Below are 22,580 nucleotides of genomic sequence, written 5' to 3'. Positions count from 1 at the left end.
TTTGTTAAAGCCACAAAACAGTAAGGTACAATCACATATGCAATGGCAAAAGAGTATAATTGCTGGAAAATCCAAGAACTGTCTAAATTCTGGAACTGCAACATTAGAAGAGCAAGAAAGGGACTGAAAGACACCGCAATCAGAACAAGGTTTTTGGAGAAAAGACTTTTGTGTAGTAAGGTAGATTGGAAACCTCCAATTGAGGTACAGTTAAGATGCAGCAGTTTGATTTAACAGAGTGAAAGTATAATTTAAACAGAGAGCATTGAAGGAAAGGAAGGATTGAAGTTGTAACTGAGCACAAACACAATATTTAATTGTTTATGATTTTGATATGAGACAATGTATTGGCCAACTAAAAACAGCTTCAGTGACAATGAATGGCCATGTTTTTGTGTGAAACCTATTTCACCACCCAGTTTTGCTATAATTACATAGTAACTCTGTTCTGTGGTACTGCTTAACAGATAATCCATTACATATGAGATCTTACTTGCTCATGCTGCTGTAAGGAATGGGGTAGAGTAACGGAGTTAGGAAATGGAACGCCTTTGATAAGGAAATAAAGTTTAATCCAAACAATTAGTCTATACAAAGTGGAAAAGTGAAGCAGCGTTTCCTCTTGAGAGAAATGGAGTCTCAGAAGGTAATTCTCTAATAAATGAGATAAGGGAACTGGAGGCCAGCACTGATTAAATTAAAGGTTTGATAGCAGAAATTAACAGTAAAGCAAGCCATCCAGAGAGAAGACTCCTACCAGTTAGGGTGTGTTGTGAAGGGGATCACTCAAACTGCTTGGAAAGGAACTGACAGAGAGTGACCTTATGGCAGAATTTAAGTCCCAAAAGCAACTGCATTATTATGCAGGGAAATCACTAGAGAGCAAAGACAACACTATTTAATTTAACAGAAGTGGCCTATATTTACCATTTAACCCCAAAGTAGCATACCAGAATAGTTAACTTAGATTGATAGGAGTATAAACTATAGTGTTTTCTAAAAACTTTCAAGGACAGTGGAAAGCAGATGTGTGATTTGAAGTTACTGGGTGAAAGAAAATCTTGGGGGAATCCCTTCAGAGCTCTTCAAATAAAAGAGATGCTTGACCTTCAAACTATCAGTGGACTCAAATCCTTAAAACAGATGGATGGAATATTAATCTAAACAAAAAGAACATTTTGGTGACTTTTTGACTGCTCTTCTTTTGGGCAGTCTAGACAAATGCAAGACCTTGATTATTAGTCAATGTTTTATGTAGGTTTATTGCACAAGCAGAGTTTGTCTGTTTCTTAGCATTATGACTTATTTTCAGGAACTATATAAAATAAACATTTCTCTATGCTGGCCTGGAAAAAAAGCAGAGAGTCTTGTTAACTTTATTAGACATAATGGGGTCAGACTTGTGCGTTGTTGAAGGCAGTGAATAGCAACTGCTTCATTACTCTAGTTGGATCATAGAAGTCTGGATGCTCAAAATATAAATGCAATGTTGAATCTTCTCCTTTCTCAGTGCTTCCCAGTAAGTACTTTGTCGCTTTCTGGTCATACTGAACAGACTTCTGAGTCCACTGAACCTTCACGTCACTTTTAGAGAGGTGTTTCCAATGTTATTTCAGCAGATCAGAACCTAGTACTTCAAATGTTAAATAATTTCTCTACTTGCTGCCAGTTAGTGCTGCACATTAGCTGATCAACAGCTGTGTTATCATTGTGTTCCAGGTATGGAGAAGAAGTAAATTAGCAGTCCAACTTTATTATGGGTTTGATGACTAAGAAGGACAACTTTGGCATCATTGCAGGAAAATCTGCCTTCCAGTGAAAAGGCAGAAGGAGGGGAACTTTACAAAAGCATCCATCTGTCTTTCAGGTGGTCTATAGTCTCTTCAGCTGAGTCCTGAAAACAGAAAAGAAAATCCAAGGTCTCCAATACCAGGAAATCTTCAATTTGTCCAATAAGCGGCATACAGGAAACCATTTACAGAGTTTTTACTTCAACTAACTGGCTACTCAGAATCATCAGGATAGTATGTTTCCTTTTTTTTCTTTTTGCGTTGATGTACTCTTGAATCAGAGGGTTATTGGGTTGCGTGTTTTTTTTCCCTTGCTTTGCATTATTTTTGCTAATTTAAAACACCAGGGTATTATCAAATGATACAGCTCATTTAAAGAAATAGAAATATTCTATCACCTGATAGAAGTGCTATTGGAAATGTTGCAGAGAAGCTCTGTAATTTCATGGTGTATAATATACCCAGTTGAGTAGATGCCTTGGAATTAGCAGTTGCTTTCTCTCTCCTTATAATTTTACAATCATCAGGGCATCTGTTTACCTCAAGTAAGCCAGCCCTTCCTTAGAAGCGACAGTTATGGGTCTTTTCCACCCTGGATGTTTTGAATTTTTTAAGCAATAAGTTAGTGACACTGACTGGTTAGTGTAGATCTGGGCAAGTCATGCCCAGCTTACTGTTAGGTGTAGTAAGTAAATCCTAATTGACAGAGTTTCCATCACTGACCTCTTGCTTGCTAATGAATATAACCCTGGTCGTTTTGACCAGGATGAGACTTTTGTCCTGTATTTTGACTGTTAATACTTCTGCTTGAGCATTGCTCTTTCCTAATGAATGAAGAGCCCTAAGAAAAAAGTAAGTGGCTGTTTTCAGAAGTTGTTTTATAATATATTCTATTTTAAAGGAAGGTGAGGGAGGATTAAAGTGTAATAAAAAGAGGAAAAAGGAGAAAAAATATTTAAGCCTTGCCTAGTGTATGCTGTCTGGTAGTGCCTCTTCCTAGTGCTAGTTCCTCTAACAGCTGGGCTTGGGTCCCACAACCTAGTGGTTCCTCCCGCGCTCTGGGATGCAACTTGCAATTAGGATAGCTGAATTCAGTACAAGAAAAATTATGCTGTAAAGTAACTGTTGAGAAATATTTTCTTTATACTGGGGAATAACATTGCTTGGTGAGGGCTTGTCAAATGAGACTCAGTCCCATTTTCTGTGATGTCTTAAGAAGTAAAAGGAATTAATTTGTTTCTGGAACCGAGTGTTGGACGGGGATCATTTGTTTAGCTAATGAGGTATGACTGCCTGATGTCATAGCAGGCTTAATACTGTGGGCCTGGTTCCTGGAATATCAGGATTTGGGTAAAACAGAAAGACCAAAAGCTAATTCTCAGATATTCAGCAAATATGGAAATCACCACGTCAAGGCCATGTTCAAATAGCTCACCTCAGCAGAATGAACAAATATTTTGTCAACTCTTTTTCTTCTCTAAAACTTGTGTTTCATCTCAGTATTGGTCCCTCTTCAGTTCCTCCCAAACAGGTAAATAAAACAAAAATAATAAATCTCTCTTTCAGTTTCCTGAGGAAACAGAAAAGAAGTGTTTTATTAATATTGGGAGCTTTCTTCACACTTTCCTAGCCTCTCTTCTCTACTTGTCTAGTTTAAAAAAAATGGTAACACATGAAATAGAAAAGAAAAGCTGAACTTCTTCCACTGAAAAAACTTAACAGGGAAAAAATAACATCAGACTCTTCTTAGATCTGTTTTCTGAAAGTAATCAGTTTAGCTGTGGTTTCTGACTTTCTTTGCGTAACAGCTGTGCATATTATTCCAAAATTGCTTTCATACTGTGCTTGAGAAAAGGAAGAAAGATTCCCCTTACTCTTATTTTACTTCTGAGACTTAAATACACACTGTTTAAATGAGATTAAATAAACACTGAAGCAAGTGTTTTTTTCAGCTATCAGTTAAAAAGATGCTGTCATAGCTTTTTTTAACATTATTAATTTGAAAAATCTTTTTATAACACTGCTGTTTTTAATAATTTCCTTTAGGATCATACCACTGAAAACTGATTCCGAACTGAAGTCCTTCCCATCTGAAATGCATATAAACAGAATAGATATTGTTCTTCAACTGCCCAGTCATGAATACAACTCTGTTGTCATTGGCTTTGGCTTTTATGAAGGTGGGGGGAGGAAAGCATCTTTCTTATTCTTTTCACAATAATAAATCTCTCCACCTAAGCCATCACACTATATCATTGATCAAAATAAAATTGTTTGACTTAGTGAGGAAAGGAGATTTAATGAAATTTAATCATGTACATATTTTTCCAGATTAAAGATTTCTGATGAAACACACTATAGAAATGCCACTGCACAATGAATGACACAGGCTATGCAACTTGAAATCAAACAAAAAGTTCACCACACACTTGAAATGACATATATTTATGTATTACCTTGACTAAGTCATAAATAGCTTGAACCTTGTGATTTCCTTTTTTTGTCCTGAAAATACTTCAGTGTTTTGCTTCTCCCTTTCTCATTCTTCCTTTCAAATGAATGTATTTTTGAAGATGTGGCAAGTGTAAAATCCAATGAAGGTTTCAACAGGATTCACAACCAATTGTTCCTACTCCAAGCACACCTATTACTGCTCGTGTTAGGACATAGGACCCCAGGAAGCCTGCCAAGACTGACCAGCTTACCAGATGTGATCGGTAATAGCATTATTAGCAACACAATTATAATCACATCTAGAGCTAAAGTGAGAGGAAAGCCTTGTTGTGCGAGGCCCTACATCAATACTGATGCCAAGAAATGTTGGTTTCTATTGACTTCAGGATTTTATCTCTGGTAACACAGAAAGAACAAGCCACTCTCTCAAGGTCACACAGCATCTCAGGAGCCAAAGCTTAGCTATAAACTGGGTCTTCTGAATTTCTGTTTTACTGTCTTATCTCTTGCACCATATTGCATTTCCTGTTTTAATCCATTAATTCAAGAATTCCCAAAATGCAAACAAAACAGGAGGTCTTTTCTGCTTCTTTCTGCACATACAGCTGCTTCTCTTCCAGTGCCTGCAAGGCTGTCATGTAACACCTTCTGGCCTTTTCCTCAGCTGTAGGAAGGATAGAGTTGTCTCCTCTGCATAAGAAAAATCCAGTTTTCCTTTCCCCCATCCTGCATTACACACGTGTATCCCGGGAGAGAATGAGGCTGAGAAAATCCCCAAGAAAAAAACTTGAAAGTTTTTCTAAAAGATATTCATATGTCGTCTTACTGTCATCTGAAAAACAAAATGTTTTCAGGTGGTTTTGCCCGTGATCCTGGTGAGCGCTGGAGCTGAATGTACAGAGACAATGTGAAAGAGAAGGATTACAGTGTTGCTGGATGATTTGATGTGAAGCAATTGATGCATTTGTGTGACTATTGATATATTCTGTAAGGCTATTCATAACATAACAGGCATCCACAATGTACAGTAATCTGATTTGAACCTGTTATTTTATCCCAGAACCATCCAATGAAGCACATACTACTCTATAGTTGAATTCAAGACGTACTGTAGACAACCCTTAACAGCACTATTATGTGGATTAGCAACTTGACATGATGCAAACAGCAACATCACTTGGCAGTTCACTTACTCTGCATTACAACATGTTGATTCAGGTGAGGCATATGGGAGCAGACTATAACCTGCAATCCACAGCTGTAAAAGCCAAGCACATAGTGACAACGTTGGCATGTGATATACATCCTCATATAACCGCCTATAGCATAATCCATGTGGTAATTTGCCCTCTAATGAAAGGAAGAGAACATGTTCTCATAAAAATGGATTACACTTGAACATCAAACAAGCAAGCAATGATACAAAATGAGAATAAACGTTACTCAGGATACAATTACTTCAGAATGTGATTTTTTCGAATGCCTGTTAGCTGTATGTTTTCTCAGTTATCACAGGCAGAGTTTGTAGCACCAGCTATCATTAAGATCGCCCAACACTTCCCATTATAAGATCTAGTTTGCTTATAACTTTGCCAAAATATAACAATTAGGCTGAAATTTTTTTTGCTGGATGTCTGCCTTGTGCAATTTTTTAAAACCTCAGCCAAATAGCTTAAGCTGTTTCTGAGGTCAAAAATAGAGAGAAATGCTGTTTTGTTTAAAAAAAAAAAAAAGACCTAATGCAGCTTGACTACTGCTAGTACTTATATTTGTTCATTTGAATTGAGTTCAGGTATTTCTGCAGACAGCTGTACTAGGCCTGTAGACATATCCTTAGTGTATTGAATAGAATCCAGTTATCTGCTACAAACTCGGGGATGAAACTGAAAGTCTGAAACAAGGCAATAAAGCATAAATTTTTTTTTAATCTTCCAGGCATACAGGGTAGTTTAACCTGCTGTAGTGTTTCAGCAGGTTTATTAACTAGCAGTTTGTGCTAGACTTGAAAAGTAGCTGGTATTTCATTTTGGTGGCCCTCTCACATGGTGATGAACGAGTAAGACAACTGTTCAGAGAATGCACTGTACACTTATAATTAAAGTAATTGGACCAGGTCATTGAAATAGGTGCTGTGCAAGGTAATATATTAAGGATGGCGAAATCCTGTGTTGTTCTAAATGGAATTATTTGAGATCTTCAGTTTTATGGCCTGATTCTGATCTTAGAGAGGTTTTTGCCCTTGCAGGGGTGTGGCACAAGGCAGTGTCAGTGTTCCTTAAAGCACTCGGATATTTTGGCCTCTTAAATACCTAGAAATGCTTTCTAGCTCTGGTACAAAGATCAGTCATTGAAAAGAAGTTTCCTGACCTTGCCACTGAGCCACAGCAACCTTGAAATCTTCTAGTTATTGGTTTGTTATTCATAGCTAGGAGGAAGTTGCTCCTTCTGCTGTTCAGCTGTTGCTGGGTCAAAAGTGAGTTCTTTTTCAACATTTTTTCTCCTGAGGATATTGCTCTCATTATTCCTCAGAAAATGTATTCCTTTACCATTACCATCTCTAATTGCTCATGCTCTTAGCATTATTTTGGGTGTGTTGTAATTGTCTTACCATTCAGGAAAGTATGTTGTACAGAAAGGAGCCAGGAATTCTGCCTCAGAGAGATGCAAAAATTGACTTTTTTAACAGTATGTTTCAGTTTAAAGTTTTGGGTTTTTTGTGGGTTTTTTTATTATTTTTTTTTATAATGCACTGAGATTGCTTGGCATCAGCAGGGAATAAGATGATTAGAAATTCTTTTTTGTTTTAGATCACAGTAGCGAGCAGCAGCCCTGGAACCTAGAAAGACAAATCTGGGCAGCGGCAGGCTGTGGGAGCAGAGAACACAGGAAATCTTAGGATAATGCTTTTCATCTTCACATGCTATAAACCAAAAACTGCAAAATAAGTCTTGGAGTTCCTCAAGCCTCTTGGCATCATCTTTGTAGTCTTGAGTCACTTCTTCAGTATCAATTTTTAACAGCCTTCAGGTTACTGCCAGAAGCATCCTGTCTACCAGCATGGTCAGTATTCCACATTAACTCTCAAGCAGTCTGTCCAGTGAAAAGGTAGCAACTGTGCAGGTGTGTTTCAAAATCTGAATTTTAGAGATGCATTCCTCCGAAGATCCCTCCCCAAGTTCTTTTGCTCCTCAGTTTTTGGGTGTAAAATGGATATATCAATACTTCCTTATCACGCAGAGATGCAAGGATAGGCATGTTTAAAGATTTTGAGGGACTCAATAGGCACAGTGTACTTGGAATAAGCAGAGAATTTTGGAGGGGTGGGTAGAGATTTTAAAGATTTTACTTCAAAAACGTTAGAGAACTTGTTTTATCCAATGGAGCCACAAAGTACTGGCATCTGATGCCCTACTGGGAGCACCTACACTCGCTTTCTGCATGTTTAGAAGGGCCCAGAACCCCCAACCCTGGCTGCATGTCCCCAGTCCGCTCCACCAGGGCAGCAAAAAGACTGTCCAGTTTGGACAAGACTAAAGCCGTATTGTGTGACCATGTGTTTGTCTTGCCACTTCACTTTCTCCCTTTCCTTTTATTTGTGAGCATAAAACTGACTTTAGATGACTTCAGATTTCAGGCTAGAGAACCAACAGTGATCTTATTCCATCAACTCTTGGAGATTCAAATTCTACCAATGGATGACTGTGGGCAGCCTGCTTTATTTTTCTGTGTTGTCCTTCTTTCCCCAATTTTTCTTGTCATCTGTTCAGAAGTCAAAAGCCTATCTTCATTTATGTGCTTACCCACTGTTGTATATGGTGAGATCTTGATTTTTAGATTCTGTTTATGGTATTGCTAATTCTTCCACATTTGCTGAGAGACATGTTGCCTTTTTGGAAGATTATAATATAATGTGAAATAGTTAATAATAAAAAGCAAGAAGACAATATCCCTTTGAAGCTGGACTGCATGAGGAACAATTGTAAGGATGAGACTTTACTATCAAAAGTAGAAAGCGGTTGAAGTAGTGTCAACTTTACCTTTCTTTTCAGAAACCTAATTCATAAGCTGACTGTGACTGATCTAAAATTAAAAAAGCAGGCAAGATGTTCCTTAGTATTGGGGTCCAGAAAGAGGACTTGGGAACCTGTGAGTTGTGTTTGTCTTCACAGTTGTTTTATACACATTGAAAGAAGTATGGAAGAGGGAAGACAAATGTAGTATTATACATGTTCAATGTGGAAAAGTAAAACCAAGGTCATAAAGTCAAAATAGAGGTGAGCTTCTTAGGTTGAGCTTTTTATTGTTATTATTCAGCAGAATAAAATACAAAATACTGTTCTTTTTGACTGCAGGGAGTGGTTATACATGGTAAGGGGCTAATTATGGCTATGGTTAAGTAGGCAAAATAGGCAAACAGGCCAAAATCATTGTGCTCTGGCCATTAGCTTTTACACAGCCTCGGAAAGTAGACTCTGCCCTTAGTGACTGCTATCTGGATTTCACTGAAGATTTCTAGGGGACTTTTCTTTTATATATAACATACGCTAATAGATTTAGCATTGTTCTGTTAACTGAAGATTATGTACTCGTGCAACAGGAAAAATTAAAATTCCTGACAATGCAAGAAAGCTATAACAGAAAAGCAAATAGACATCTTTTGTATCGTATGGTACAAGTAGCCACAGGATTCCTATGAGGATCACGTAATTTATTGTATGTAATAGTCTGATAGATAGTAATAATAGATAATGGATAATAGATATGCCAAAACTACACAAACTGCTTTACAGCCCCATGTTGTTAAACAGCTCCTAAAGCTGCCGTCCTACCTTTGCATAGACTGCCGTGCAAAGAATCTAGGATACTGGTATCCCAAGTCCAAGTGGGAATTCTTCCTTCACAAGCAATTTCAAGGCCTATGGGCACGCAGGAGCCCAACCTGGCCATGGTTTTACGAAACAGTGATTCTCCTGAGCATGAAGACTGATTCTCAGTCTCACCTTAACCCAGTTGCTGATAAGAAAGCAGAGCCTTTGGTCTTTCATCCTTATCTCAATGATAATCAGTCTTCTTGCCTCCAATGGCCACTGTAATGTGCCAGGAGAACCTTAATTCAGAGCTGCACAGAATATGCTGTAGCAATCTCAATTTGGAGTGCACTCCAGAGAGTTAACTTGATTTAGTAAATGGGATTTGAGAGGAAATAGGCTGGAGATAATTAAAGAAGCATTGTGTAAGGAACTAATTAGTGTTGGGTGGGGAAATGGAATCCCTTCTCCATCTCTAACCACTTTGTATGCCTCATCCTCTGTTCATGACAGTAACATCTAAGTGCCTTCCAGTACTGTAGTGAGCAACACTTTGGCCTTTTACACACCTTAGTACCTTCATTTATCTCCCCTGAAGACAAATGTGTTGTGGCTACGGGTTTCCTTCTAGGTGACACACACATATGTTAAGAAAAGAAATTTGAAGAAAGGAACTTTCACATAATCTATCTTCTTCCCTTTCCCTCACCCCCAGAAATCAGGCATCTAAATACTACTTTAAGCATCAAAAATTTAGATATAGCATCTCAGATTCCCTAATTAGCTATCATCTAATCCCTTAGCTATCTAAAATCTCTCAGGCATCAAGTTTCTAGATGGCACTTTTGGGAGATCTTTCTTTCTTGCCAACCAAGAGAATGCCTTCTCACCAAGCAGCTGGGTACTGAAACAGTGGTGGCATAATTCCCTCCAATGTAAAGCTTTTCTGATTATTTACAGGATAAATAACTATTTACTAGGAAAGAGAGAGACTGAGAAAGAGACTGAGATTCTCTCTGCCCATTGTTAGCGTTTTCTCACTGGTTCCAAGGCCTCATGCTTGAGAGATAAGAGACACAAGTCCTCTAACTTAAGATGAGAGGAAATTGCACCTTTTGTCTTCTGTTTCACAGTATTCTAATTAACAGGATATTGTTTGAGAAACACTGACCTCTGCATCTATGTCTAGATATGGTTCACAGCTGCAAATCCTGGCTGACGGAGGTACCTCCCTGCAACCAGAACTGTTGTCTGCATTTCAGGGAGGCCTAAAAAAAAGACTTTGGAAGAGTATCTTTCTTGCCATCAAGGGTGCCTCTGACCTAGAAAAAAAAGGAAAAGATCATCTTCCGGTTAGCTATTTATATAGGAAATGAAATCTGTGCTTTCTGAAAAGGCAGAAGGAATTAATAATAATACCACAACAAGGTCTTATTAATCACTCTCCAGTTTGCCCTCTCTTCAGGGTCTGGGAAAGTGTCCTTTTCTTAAACCATACTCATTCATGACTTAAGAGCTTTCTGGGTGCTTACAGCCTCCTCCTGCAAAACAAAGAAACACCAAGGTTATTGTTGGTAGGACCCAGACAGATTAGTGCTGCCAGGTTCTGAACAAGTTTTGCAAAATGCTGTGATGACTAGGGTCTTGCAGAAATCAAGGAGATACAACTCTGTAGAAACATCCCTTGATTTTGCAATGTTTTCATTGCCATTTATTGGTTTCTTGGAACCATAAGCTGTAGCTGGTTGGGTTTTGTGGATTCGGTTTGGTTTTGTTGAATCTCTGTACAAACAAATGAGAGCTCAGTATAGATCATGGCAGCATTCCCAGGAGACATAAAACAGTGTATAAAATAGCTGTGGACTAAAATGGGTTCATTAATCTTTTTTCACTCTCAAGTATAGTGATTTTGGTTGGTTATGAAAGTGTTATGTAGCTGGAGGGAGGATTAAATCTTCTGTTTGCTGAAATGTTGGACTTCTGCAGAAGAAGACCACATTCAAGTCTTTTCTTTTCTTTTCTTTTTCTTTTCTTGGCTGCCTTTCCTAAAAGATGTTCAGTCTGCACCCACCCCACCCCCCTATGCCTGGCACAGCACTTGCTTTGAAAAGTGGCAAGGCAGACAACCCTGACACAGAGAGACCATTATGTTTCTTCATACACAGGTATAAAAAAATCCCTTTGTGTATTTTCTCAGTAAACCCCAATGCCACACTTGCATCTTCACTTTAAAACAATAAAAAAAAATGAGCCTGTTCTTTGCCATGGCCAATTCAAATATAGTTTATAAACCTTGATTTCACTGTTAGGTGGGAAGGATGAGAAATTCAGCTAGGGCATAAAGGAACTAAATGAACAATGAACTAAAATAGACAAAACCAATTCCCTTGGTTATGGATACCTAAAGTAGTGCAAAGGAAGACAGACAAAAATAAATTGGGAAGAAGAGGTTGCTTGTTAATTGTCTTACAGTAAGGACTGGATCTCAAGTTTCTCTCCTCCATGGCTGCTTTGCAGAAGATATTTCCTGAGTAGGACTGAATCTTGACCTATTCTATGGGATAGAGTACTTCTTCTAGGAGTCCTGCTCCCCAGCCTCTCCTATTTTCCAACAGAAAAAGACATCTTCTCTGGAGAAATGGCTATTGAAGCCTAGATTCTCAGATCCAGCAGCTCTTCAGAAACTGTTCAGCTAAACCCTTTAATAAAGCAATTTGGTGTGTCCCTAGCTCTTCAGAGGTCACCTTGAGATACCTACCTCCTGCTGAAGCCCACTGGAGTTGATGGTACTGCTCTCTATGCTGGTGGTGATGAGCACCTGGCAGAAATGGGCGCTTTCTGGAAGCGCCATTGATCTCTCTCTACTGTTACGCAATTTTCCACACCAATGTGGCTTTGTTGACGTCAGCAGGATTTCAGTGGCAGGACAGTGGTGTAACAGAGCGGAAAATCGAGCTGTGAGCCCTTGAATGCATTCAAGTGAACCTGCTTCTCTCCTTTCCAGCTTTATCTCCCTCTGCCCTTCTTCACTACATTCAAATAATGACAGAATTGCTTTTGATAATTGTGTCTTTCTCTCTTCTTGTTCTTAATTAAAATCTTTAGTAACTCTTTTTTATTAGTGCACCCATTTAAACCAAGCACATGAACAATTTGCTGTGCTGTGTTTGTGAGAGATGGAGTGAAAACTCCAGTTATAACAGACTAATCTGACAAAAAAGCAGCCTCTACCAACAGGGCTGCATGAGGTTATGTCAATAGGGATACGCTGATTATGGGTGTAGTTCTGGATAATGCTGGGATATAGAAGATGCTCTCAGATTAATTGCTGCAGCTAATCCTAGAATCAATGAGCAACATCACTGATAGGATTTAGGCTCAGAATGCCGGTCTCTCCTCTGTAGACTCCAGGCATGGATTTACAAGGCATAGCAAGTGGCTTTTGCTTCCTCAGTACTGCATTGTCTGGTGCCTGACTTTTACATGGCTTGTGGCAGAGTTTTATGACTGTACAGGCTTCCTTTCCTTCATTTCAACATCACAAGTCCATCCTCCTTTAGTGCACAGAACATCACTATTTGTAATTTGCACTGTAATAGCAGCAAAATTTTATGAGGCTCCTGTGTGAGCCTTTCTACAGACCCATTGCAACAACAGCTCTGTTCTCAAGGTCACTCGTCATCTCATATGTAGATAATCTGAGCATAAGACACTTTCAGGAAGCAGCACGATGTCTTAGCGAAATGAGATGGGTGGGACAGAGTTGGAACAAAAAGATTTTGAAATGTTGCTACCACACTTAGAGCACAGGCCTCTGTTCTTTATGAAATCAGGCTCCCACTAAAGTTCAAGGAAATTCTGAGTGTGCAAGTCAACACTGTATAATCCATTTTTATTGCTTTATCATTGATTACATGAAGATAGTCAAATCTCAGCTTTTGGCATTGCCACAGTCATCAGGAAGAGTTATTGTTATTCTGACACAGACTGCACAATTGGATAGGAATGATTGTTTTCCACTTTTCTCTAAAGCATTAAATCCTGGAGCTTCGCTGTGGGGTTATTCACCTGCTCAAATTTAAGACTGTGCTTAAATTTGAAACTGTAACAAGCCTGAAACTAGGGCTTCATCGTCTGTCCCAGCAAAATGAAGTATAATAGTGAGCAGGAAGTGAATGTAAATGGAACTTAAGGCATTCAATTTTTACAGATACTCTTTGGGGGGAAGGGGGCTTGTTTTTTTTCCTGAAATACAAATTACTCACATGAGATCAAAAGGGAATGGAAAGTGAAGCCCTCCCTTCCCACACCATTTATTAATTACAAGTTGCAGTTTGCCCTGAAACTAAATGGTAAATTTTATCCACATCGCAATATTCTGTCCATGTTTTCTGAACATGTACACAAACATAAGACACCAAACTTCAGTTGAAGAAATGCTACATACAGAAGTGCTTTGTTACACATGTTGCAAAAGTCAAAACAACAAGTTACTTTGTTGGTCTTCCCATATGATCACCCCCGAAGGGGCTTAGCTTTTTAAGAGCACAGCACAGAAGTGCAAGAACAGTAATCAGATTTTTCTTTTAATTTACTTAAAATTTAGGTATCAGTTGTGGTAAACTCTTCTGTAAGTCATTCCGGAATACATACAGACTGTGAACTGCAACAAGTTTTTTTGTTGGTTTTTTTTTTTTCGCTTTTGTCTTCTCAACTTGATCGAGTTGGTGGCTTGGTTGCTGTAACTCTAAGTGCACATGCTTAGGGAGAAAAAAAAGTAAAACAGATCTATGAAAATCCTCTACAGGAATGACCTAAAACAATTTCCAATTCAGGAAAGATACCACTAACTTAAAGTCTGGTATCTTCTAGCCCTGGCAAAATCCAGTGTTACGTTTCATCAGAAGGCTGAGATTCTGTCTCTGCCCAGGTTCCCATAAAGATTTGGAGGACCTGACACTTTTACATATAGGAAATACTGCTGGTTACTCTGCTTAAGCATTGACTGTGTAGGACTGTGTGCATCTTCAGTTAATCACACAACACACGTGTGCAGTGCATGTGCTACAAAAACAATCGTGTTTTGCTCTGCTTTTGAGCTGCAAATCAAGAAACTGCAGTTTACCAGCTGTAATTGCTGTGCTTCCTTGGCTGTTGAGGATATTTTACTGACCAGAAGACAGAGAATGAGGGCACTCATGAATGTTTGGCAGAATTTATCAGCCGAAAGAATCATTTTTATAAGGAATATTTAGCATTTCATACTTAATTGGGCAGAGAAGAAAATACATGGCAGCTGTCTGCTTTGCATGCTGTATCCAGTTAAGGAAGAAGAAAAACATGACTCCTTGGAGAAATCTTCAAAATTATGAGTAGTTCAGTAAAGCATCCTGGGGACTGCATTTTCAGTAAATTGCAGGGAGAGGTTGGCACACAGCTCCTGCACTCCATAAAGTCTCGAGTCTGAAGCTGTATAGTGACTAACAAAAAAAAATAATAATAAAATGATATTAACAAGTTAATGATGCTCCAGTATTCCCCATTTACAACTGACTCTGAAAACCACTGAGTCAAAAAGAACTACTTAAAATTGTCGCAAGCATAGGAAAAACTACGGGAAAATGATGAGCATTTCAAATTCCCAGGAAGAGTGTTGTTCTGGTTTTACAAGGCATTAAGACCCACAGCAGCTGGGCGAATGAGGCTGTCATAAGGCAGGCTCTTGAGCTTATAGCAGGTGGGGAATGAGGAGGGGCACATAGCAAGAAGCTGGGGGTGTTTTGCAGGTGAGGGGATAGATCATGGAAAGATTTCAGTGATTTCCCTATGGCAAAAATATTACTTCAGTTATGACTGGCAGTCTACACAGGTAATGGCACATGGAACCATACTTATTCTGGTGTGTTTTTTTCCCACGGATTTCTGAAGGTGTTAGACACTTTATCAAAAGTACTCTTTTATACAGAACATTGAATTTCCTTCTTCCCTATCGCCACATCTTATCCATGGGATGCTGAGAAGAGGGAAATGTACTTGTTGCTTATCTAATATTACTTCATCCTTATCTTTACTCTTTGCCCTTATTCCTTGGTAATGTGCTACTTCAGCTAGTTGAAACTGTCATTTTTTTCCTCAGAAGTGTGCATAAACAATGAACAGACTCTTGTGGCCATGTATTTTTACAAGAAAAAAAACAGGAGGAATCTTTTAAATTTCAAAATGAAGCTGTTTCCATTAAAATCTCTCGTGTTATGGTTCAGATTCTGGTTTTCAAATCCCAAATTGTTAGTGTTAGGGAAAAAAAATATTTTTCAAAACCAACCCTTTGAAAGAAAGTCTCAGTGAAAAACAATTGCACCAGCTCTACGTGTGAAATCTCAAGCCATCTATTTTAAAAGCAATTGCTGTGGTCTGCATATAGCAAGTATTCAGGTGATGCAACAAGCTGGCAATCTAGCAGAGTCCACTCATCATTAGTAATAGGCTAATTACTCCCTAGTAGTGAGTAAGTAAGCAGTTAGAAGCAGCTGGTAAAACAAGTTTCAAAGGGGGTTGGATGGAGGTAGTGTGTTTATAGGATGATTCCTGTTATCACAGGTGTGACGAACAGGGAAAATTGAAGTAGCCTGGGGGAGGAGGAGTCTTGTCCTGTCTCAGATATGGACTCCATGGGATGACATCCAGAGATGAGCCTGGGTCACATTTTTTGTTGCCATTGTGGAGGGTAGAAGTGGCAGATGTCCTTTAATGCCAAGCTAAACTGTAAAGGTTGCCTTAGTGACTAATCACGCCTAACACTATTGTGTGAGAGAGAAACTGGTGGTTAGATCTTGAGGTCTTTGTCCAAGTTTGATTTTATTCTTTACATAAATCAGAACTATGTATAAAATTCTCAGTTCAACTGGGAACTGAATAAATGGCATAACCAATAGGAGTTGTCTCTGCCTATTCAGGGTCACAATTTATATTTTAATTCTTCCTTTCCTTTCTGTGCTTTTGAAACTAACACATTAGATTCATTACTTTCAAACAGCACAGCCTGAACAGCTCTGTCCCTCTGTATGTAATGACATCTTAGAAATGTTATGATTTGCTGTGATGTATTCCTCCTGTGGTACTTGTGTTCAATCTAAGCAGATTTCTAGCATCTTTTATTTGTACTCCTCTTTTCTTCCACATGCAGCACTGAAGATTGCATTGCAGTCCAACAAAAAGTCTGCTCAGATTACTTCTATGCCTCTTTATAGGAAAAAGTTTTGATATGTTCAACTGCTGTTATTATTGGTTTTTGAATTCCTAAAGACTGACTCATTACAGTCTGATGTTCATCTTGATCACATTGGACTATTAGTTTTTGATCACGGTTAAAAGCTAATTGGTAGGTGGGTCTGTGGCGTACACAGAGTTAATGCAGGAGGTGCAGAATGCATAGAAAGGAAGTCATAAATCTTCACTAAAGATTGCTTTATTCCTTGGCACAGAGCCAGTGAAGAGCACTCTCTGAATGCTAATACGTTCCAGGTCATTTAAGGATGCGGTTGTTGACAGTGATGTGTTGGCTGAGATATGGATTAGATGTCCTAATAAGACTCTTTGATGTTTAGGTTCTCTGAACTAACAAAAGCTCTAACAACCTGGTGTGTGACTTAGAAATACCCTCTGATTATGCAGCCATGGGCTTGGAAGAAGCCTTCATAGGTCCTGGAATTAGGTCTGGTCCTGGTGCCATCATGGACCGCAGCATTCTGGGGAGCGGTGCAGGGCTGGACACCAAAGACATGTGCACACCTACTTCCAGCTGCCAGAATAGGCAATCTGCTCTTTGTGGTTATCAAAAAAGGAGAAGTAGTGCAAACATGCCACTAGGCATCATGCGGTGAGCATGCTGCAAGGCTAAAGTTGAACACTGCTTGTGTCCATTTGAACTTAGCTCCAAGTGACACACAAAAGCAAAGGACCATCTGAGCAAGTGCTAGGGGAATGCTTTATGGCCTTGGCCAATACTCAGTGTGTTACATCCAGACTCTCAGATAATCCAAAACATAATCCTGAGACGGAAAGCAGAAGAGTTACTGGTGGCATTATCATCTCTCTCTGTAGTGGTAGTACTCAAAATTGATGCCAAGGAGTTCACAGTTAGGAATTACATGTTTTCCAGTTAATATTGCTTAACTATGACAACTTGGTCTGAACCAAGCAGCAATATAGCAGCAATATTTCAACCTGTACCAAAGAAATTGCATGATAGTGAGTCACCTTTTGCAGAGAGCAACTTGATTTTTCACTGGATTTAATATACATTATATATGTTTAGAATGTCTTATGTTTTTGTGGGTTAAACAACAAGCTAAAAATTGACCTGCAGCATTAGACATCACTGTGGCAGAATCAGATCTAAAACTTTCTGACCACCAGTTATTCCTTGTGATGAGGATGTATCTGAGCCGCTCTCATGGCCAAACTTTAAAAAAAAAGAAAAAGAAATATAAAATGGTCTCATTTCCCTGCAGCCAGGCTTAGGTCATAATGTTAAGAAATGACACCAAAACTCCTTTGGTAGGTGAACAGCTATGTTAAAGCACTGGGAACCTCTTTTCTTGTTTTGTAATAGACATGTTTCCCAATAAAGTCAAATGGAGGAAGCTCACATTTGCAGAGGTTAAGGTCGGGAGATTTCTTTGCAGGGGTGCTGCTCCCTGGTGTGTAATTAAAACCCTGAAAGAAATCTACCTAAACAAATAATAGCACTGTTATGACACGAGTTGACAGATGGTGCGTGGTCATGCAGGTATACAAGTTGTTTTTGTTTTTTAACATATAAGCAAACTTTCTTTGAAGTAAAGTTCTATTGTTATAAGTAGATCTATGCAGAGGGAAGCAGATAGCAGGAGACTTTGATTTCTGTTTTATTCTCCTTGTACATATTCAATTATTGGAGAAAAAATAGCTACCTTATATGTGAGCTGAGAGTTCCCGAAAGGGAGTGGGGGGCAGGGATTGCTTCTGTAGTGTTTGTCTGCCCCTCTTCCCAGTTGTATATAAAGCTTGCCCATAGATTAATATACGCAGTGGTACTGTGTGGTGTGATACTCCACATCATTCTTTTCTCTTTTGTTCTCAAGAAATGTTGCAGGTCTTTGGCATCTAGTTCTGCTCAGGAAACAGACTAGTATCTCAAAAAATGTTTTCTACTCAAAAAGTGCCTCTTCTCAGAATGGAAATGTGGTTTGAAAAAATGGTCAGAATGTTGAAATCACAGCCATGACCTATCGGCTTTCTCACAAAAGCATTTGGCAGACAACTTCGAAGTTTGGTGCTTCAAGGGCTGCAGGTGGGAGCACGCTGCTCTGTGTCCATGAGGATGGTGCTTGAGGTCTCCCCATTCCTGTTCTATGGTAAGGTTTTAAATCTAGGATTAGTTTGGGATACTTTCCCCTCCCACCCAACTTTATTTTCCTGGTAAATTTCACCACTTTTCTTTTCTTTTCTTTTTTTTTCTTATCTTTCCAAAACATCAGAATTAATAGTGGAACAGAAATTCTGAATTTTGATTAGCTCTCCTCAGGAAAGGTGATGTGCTTGGTGTTTATGTAGTGTTTTCAGTAACCAAATCAGGCTGTCTCTACTTTGCAGATGAAGAAAGTAAACCACAGATAGATTAAGGGACTTCTTTAGACTCACAAAGAATACAATGGCAAAACTGAGAGTAGCAGCCAGATCCTTCAAATTTCCATCTGTAGCCACTTTCAGGGAAATTAGCCTGATTTTATTGCAGAGATCACACAATCAGAAACCGTGTCAAAGTCTTTCCCAAATTGAGAAGATTAACTTTGTTCTGGAGGGATAAATCCTGGTTGATCTCAAACCTTTTGCTTACAGAAAAAGTCAAAAGTACATGCTATCAGATTAGATTGTTTTGGATTGTTTTAAGGGGTTTGAGATATCCAGATGTGCATGGAAACAAGGGCTGGAGACATAACTGTGTTAGTTGCTAACCCATTGATAAATAGCATCCATGCAGCACGCCTTTTATACTAAACTCAGAACTGTCACTGATCATAACTGAGCTATTATATAAATACAGCTGTGGTAAAATATTTGGGACAAATGTTCGACATGATGGTGAAGTATATGGCAATCATGTGCTATCACCTCATTAAACTACTGTTCTGTGATCAGCTCCATCTGCCTGTCACGACTGTGCTTCCTATCACAAGCACTTCATTTTTAAGCTGTGTTTTTCTGATGTGGCTGTACAGGTTCAACCTCAGAATGAATTTAAATATTAACCCATATATGGTCAATGCACAAACCTTTTCTCCACTGGCCTGTCATATGCAATACATACAGAGACAACTAGTAGTTTTATGAAACACTAAAAAGCAGTTTATCCACTATATGGGCTTATGGTTTGTCCTAATCTAGTCGGGACTTCAGAGTAGTGAGGGTGCACAGCAGCTCGTAGAGCTGAAAGGTGCCATCGAATTTGGAGGAGATCTCCTTTCCCTTGCCTTTTGGCTGTGCTTAGGTCACTGGATGCTTAGGTCACTGCTATACTCAAAGGATAGCCTCAGATTTACCTATTTTTATATTGTGTTGTTCCATTACAGTGATAAAACACTTACTAGTATGTTTGCACCATCAACAATTATAGAAATGAACATTATATAGTTCCTTCTCACCAGTGGGGGAAAGATACAGAAGGAAGTAAGAATGAGAGAAAGGAAATAACCAGGAATATAATTCTATTATGTACAAAGAGATACTTAATAGAGGAGATCAGGGATGAGTTGACAAGGCTTTGCTCCCTTGGTAGGGAACCAAACAGCTCTGGCCAGCATCTCTTGCATGAATTGTGTTGCTTGTCTGTAGCTCCACATGCTGTTTCTCCTGGTGGTGTCTGCAACATGGCTGATGCGTAAGTGATGGCTGGACACAGGCATCATGCAGGGATCAGAATTTGCTGCTGGACTTCACAGGGACTTGATGATGAACATGATGGAGAGCTCATCCTGGAGCCTGGGAGGCCTCATGTTTGGAGCGGGTGTTATCTGGAAATCCTGCCTCCCTCCACATCCCTGTCGCCCTCCCCGAGGCAGTCAGTGATAGTTTTCCAGAGCTGGGCAGAAAGTTTGCAGCAGCACAAAGTTGCAGTAGCAGTGATGGATATCAGAACAGCAGAAGCTTTGCAAGGAAGCTGGCGCTGATGTAGCTGTACGGTGCAGACCCATCTGAGCAGTGGAAAAAACACCAGTGTCCCAAATGAGGTGGGCAGGCAGTGCGGCAGGAGAGGGCTGGCAGAGGAGAGCTGCTGACATGAACCTGACAGGGACTGAGGGTCGGTGTCTAGGTCAGTGAGGTTTGCAGCACTACTAAACACTCACTCTCAAGCAAATTGCAACTACTAGCCTTTAATAGCAACTCCCAAGAGCACAAAATGAGCAAAATGCCATCAGTGCATGTTAATAGACATGGCTATCACAGCTTAGCTGGGAGGAGAGAAAGTGGAAGGTGGGAGTATCTTGGTCCTCCCAAGGATCCTGAGGGTTTGTGAGTGATGAGAGCTGGATTACATGGAGCTAGAAATAGGAGTCAGCTCTCAGTCAGGGCTTGAGCAATAGTCTTATTTGCTTCAGTGAAGGACCGCCACGCAGACTGAACCCAGCCTGTGTTGTTGCCGTTGGCACCAGACAGAGAATTATATTTAGCTAGGTCAATACAAAAGAAATGTTTTAAGTCAAATTTTCCATGTTTCACACCTCTAAATTTTCACTTGCTGTCTGAGAGTCAGCTCAAGAGAGCTATTTAGAGTAATATGTGCATGGGTGTGCCTGTCTATTGTAGAGGCTTGCTTGTTCTGATGGTGGTACTTTTAATGTTGAAAAGTATGTGATGCCATTCTATGCCATGCCCTATCTGAACTCAACACTCTACTTTCCTGGTTGTTTTTTTTATTTATTGGGTTACTGTCATCCGGTAGTTTGTTTCCTAGTACCTCCAGGGAAACCTCACTGATTTATTTGAACTGTCTCCTATGCTACTTCTTCAAAGCTAACCTGCAAAACTTTCCTCCTTTGAATCAGTTCTGTGTCCACCTTCACCATGTCTGCTAGCTTTTAGACAATAAATTGCAGGCTCTGGAAGAAGTCCCAAGGAGCTCATGCTCTTTCAAGCCTAACTTTATATTCTCCTTAAGAAGAATGACTTAAGAATACTTTTACATATCCTGTTTTCAAGGCAAGCTGCTGTTATTTCCTTCTGCCCTTCATTTGCTCATTTGAGTCAGTCAGCTCTTCCTCCAAGGATCATGTCCAGGGTTAAAAATATTTGTACAAAACCTGTCTGGCATTATCTTGATCCCAGCCTATGGTCCTTATTCACCATAAACAAGTACAAATTCCAGTTATTGTAATGGTGTGTATTGAGTGTAAAGGGTCCCGTACTGTTGGGTTTGCAAGCGAGTGGAAGTGAACTTGTCTGAAAGCATGCAGGTCTTTGCTCTGAGTGAGGTGAGCCATTTTTCCTGCACCGGGAGCAGGTCACATCTTTCCAAGGCTGTTTCTGAGCTCTGTGGAAAAAGGAAGAGCCTTGGACAGATTTGGGCTGGCTGAGAGACAGGCTCTGCTTTTCCTGCAGAAGCAGGCTGAAGGGTATGATTTGATTAAGTAGAATAGGCTGTTTCTTAAACAAAATCTTTCTTTGCGCAGGGATTCTTAAATGTTATACTTTTAAAACTTTCACAGTGAAATCACAGTGTTCTAACACCAAAATGGTTGGATTTAACACACTGTTGGGGCTGCTAGCATGCTCTGACGTACGACACAATCTTTCTCATGCTGACTTAGCTAACCTGCTTGTCTGTATTGACCAAGAGGCATTTTTCCTCTTGCTGACAGTCTGAGTAGGGAGGTTGTTGGTTTTTTTAAGTGATGTTGACCTAAAGGCATCCTTCTCCCTCTCTCCACCAGGCTGTGATACACTCAGCTATCACTCACTTCTGGCCTAGAATTTCACTTAAACTGAGTACTTAACAGGACGCCTTTTCTACTACTATTACTATGATTACTCTTCTTTCAGCATCTGTGACTCTTAGCTCAGGAATGTTGTCTCAATGAGAATCCATTCCCTCTGGCACAAAAGCATTGAATGTCACTCTGTTAAGTCTTACTCCAATCAAATAATAAAATGTATAATTAAGAAATTATGGCACTGTTTAAGTGAACACAGTTCTTTGATCAAAAGGTCTGATTTAATTTGAAAACACGTGGCTCTACTGAAGTCTGGGCCAATCAGTCTAGATGCGAGCAATGTGTGTGGGCCAGATGCAGTTTGGCTGTAGTCTTTACTGAAGTCACAACCCGCCTTTTAAAATTCTTGAAGTGCTGCAAATCGGGGGCAGGGGCTGTTTTGGTTTCATTTATTTATTTTAAACTAAAGGCAGCAGCAGTCCTACCTCTGCTTGTGAAGCTCGGACTGCCTTTGCCTGCTGGAATTGGGGGGGGGGGGGTGGCAAGAAGAGCTTTAAAAG

General features: G+C 39.5%; 1 protein-coding gene across 1 annotated transcript in view; it reads right to left on the bottom strand.

The window, feature by feature from the left end:
• The window catches only part of PCSK5 (proprotein convertase subtilisin/kexin type 5), a 400,552-nt gene extending 388,649 nt beyond the window's left edge, over window positions 1-11,903 (bottom strand). The window contains exon 1 of the mRNA XM_026064358.1: window positions 11,811-11,903. Coding sequence (XP_025920143.1) covers window positions 11,811-11,903 — 93 coding nt within the window. The remainder of the gene's footprint in view (window positions 1-11,810) is intronic.
• Between the last annotated feature and the right edge of the window lie 10,677 nt (window positions 11,904-22,580).

Source organism: Apteryx rowi, unplaced genomic scaffold (assembly GCF_003343035.1).
Source record: "Apteryx rowi isolate R43461 unplaced genomic scaffold, aptRow1 scaffold_214, whole genome shotgun sequence".
Lineage (NCBI taxonomy): Eukaryota > Metazoa > Chordata > Aves > Apterygiformes > Apterygidae > Apteryx > Apteryx rowi.
The sequence above is the reverse complement of the archived record's forward strand: the minus strand, read 5'-3'. Positions and strand labels throughout refer to the sequence as shown.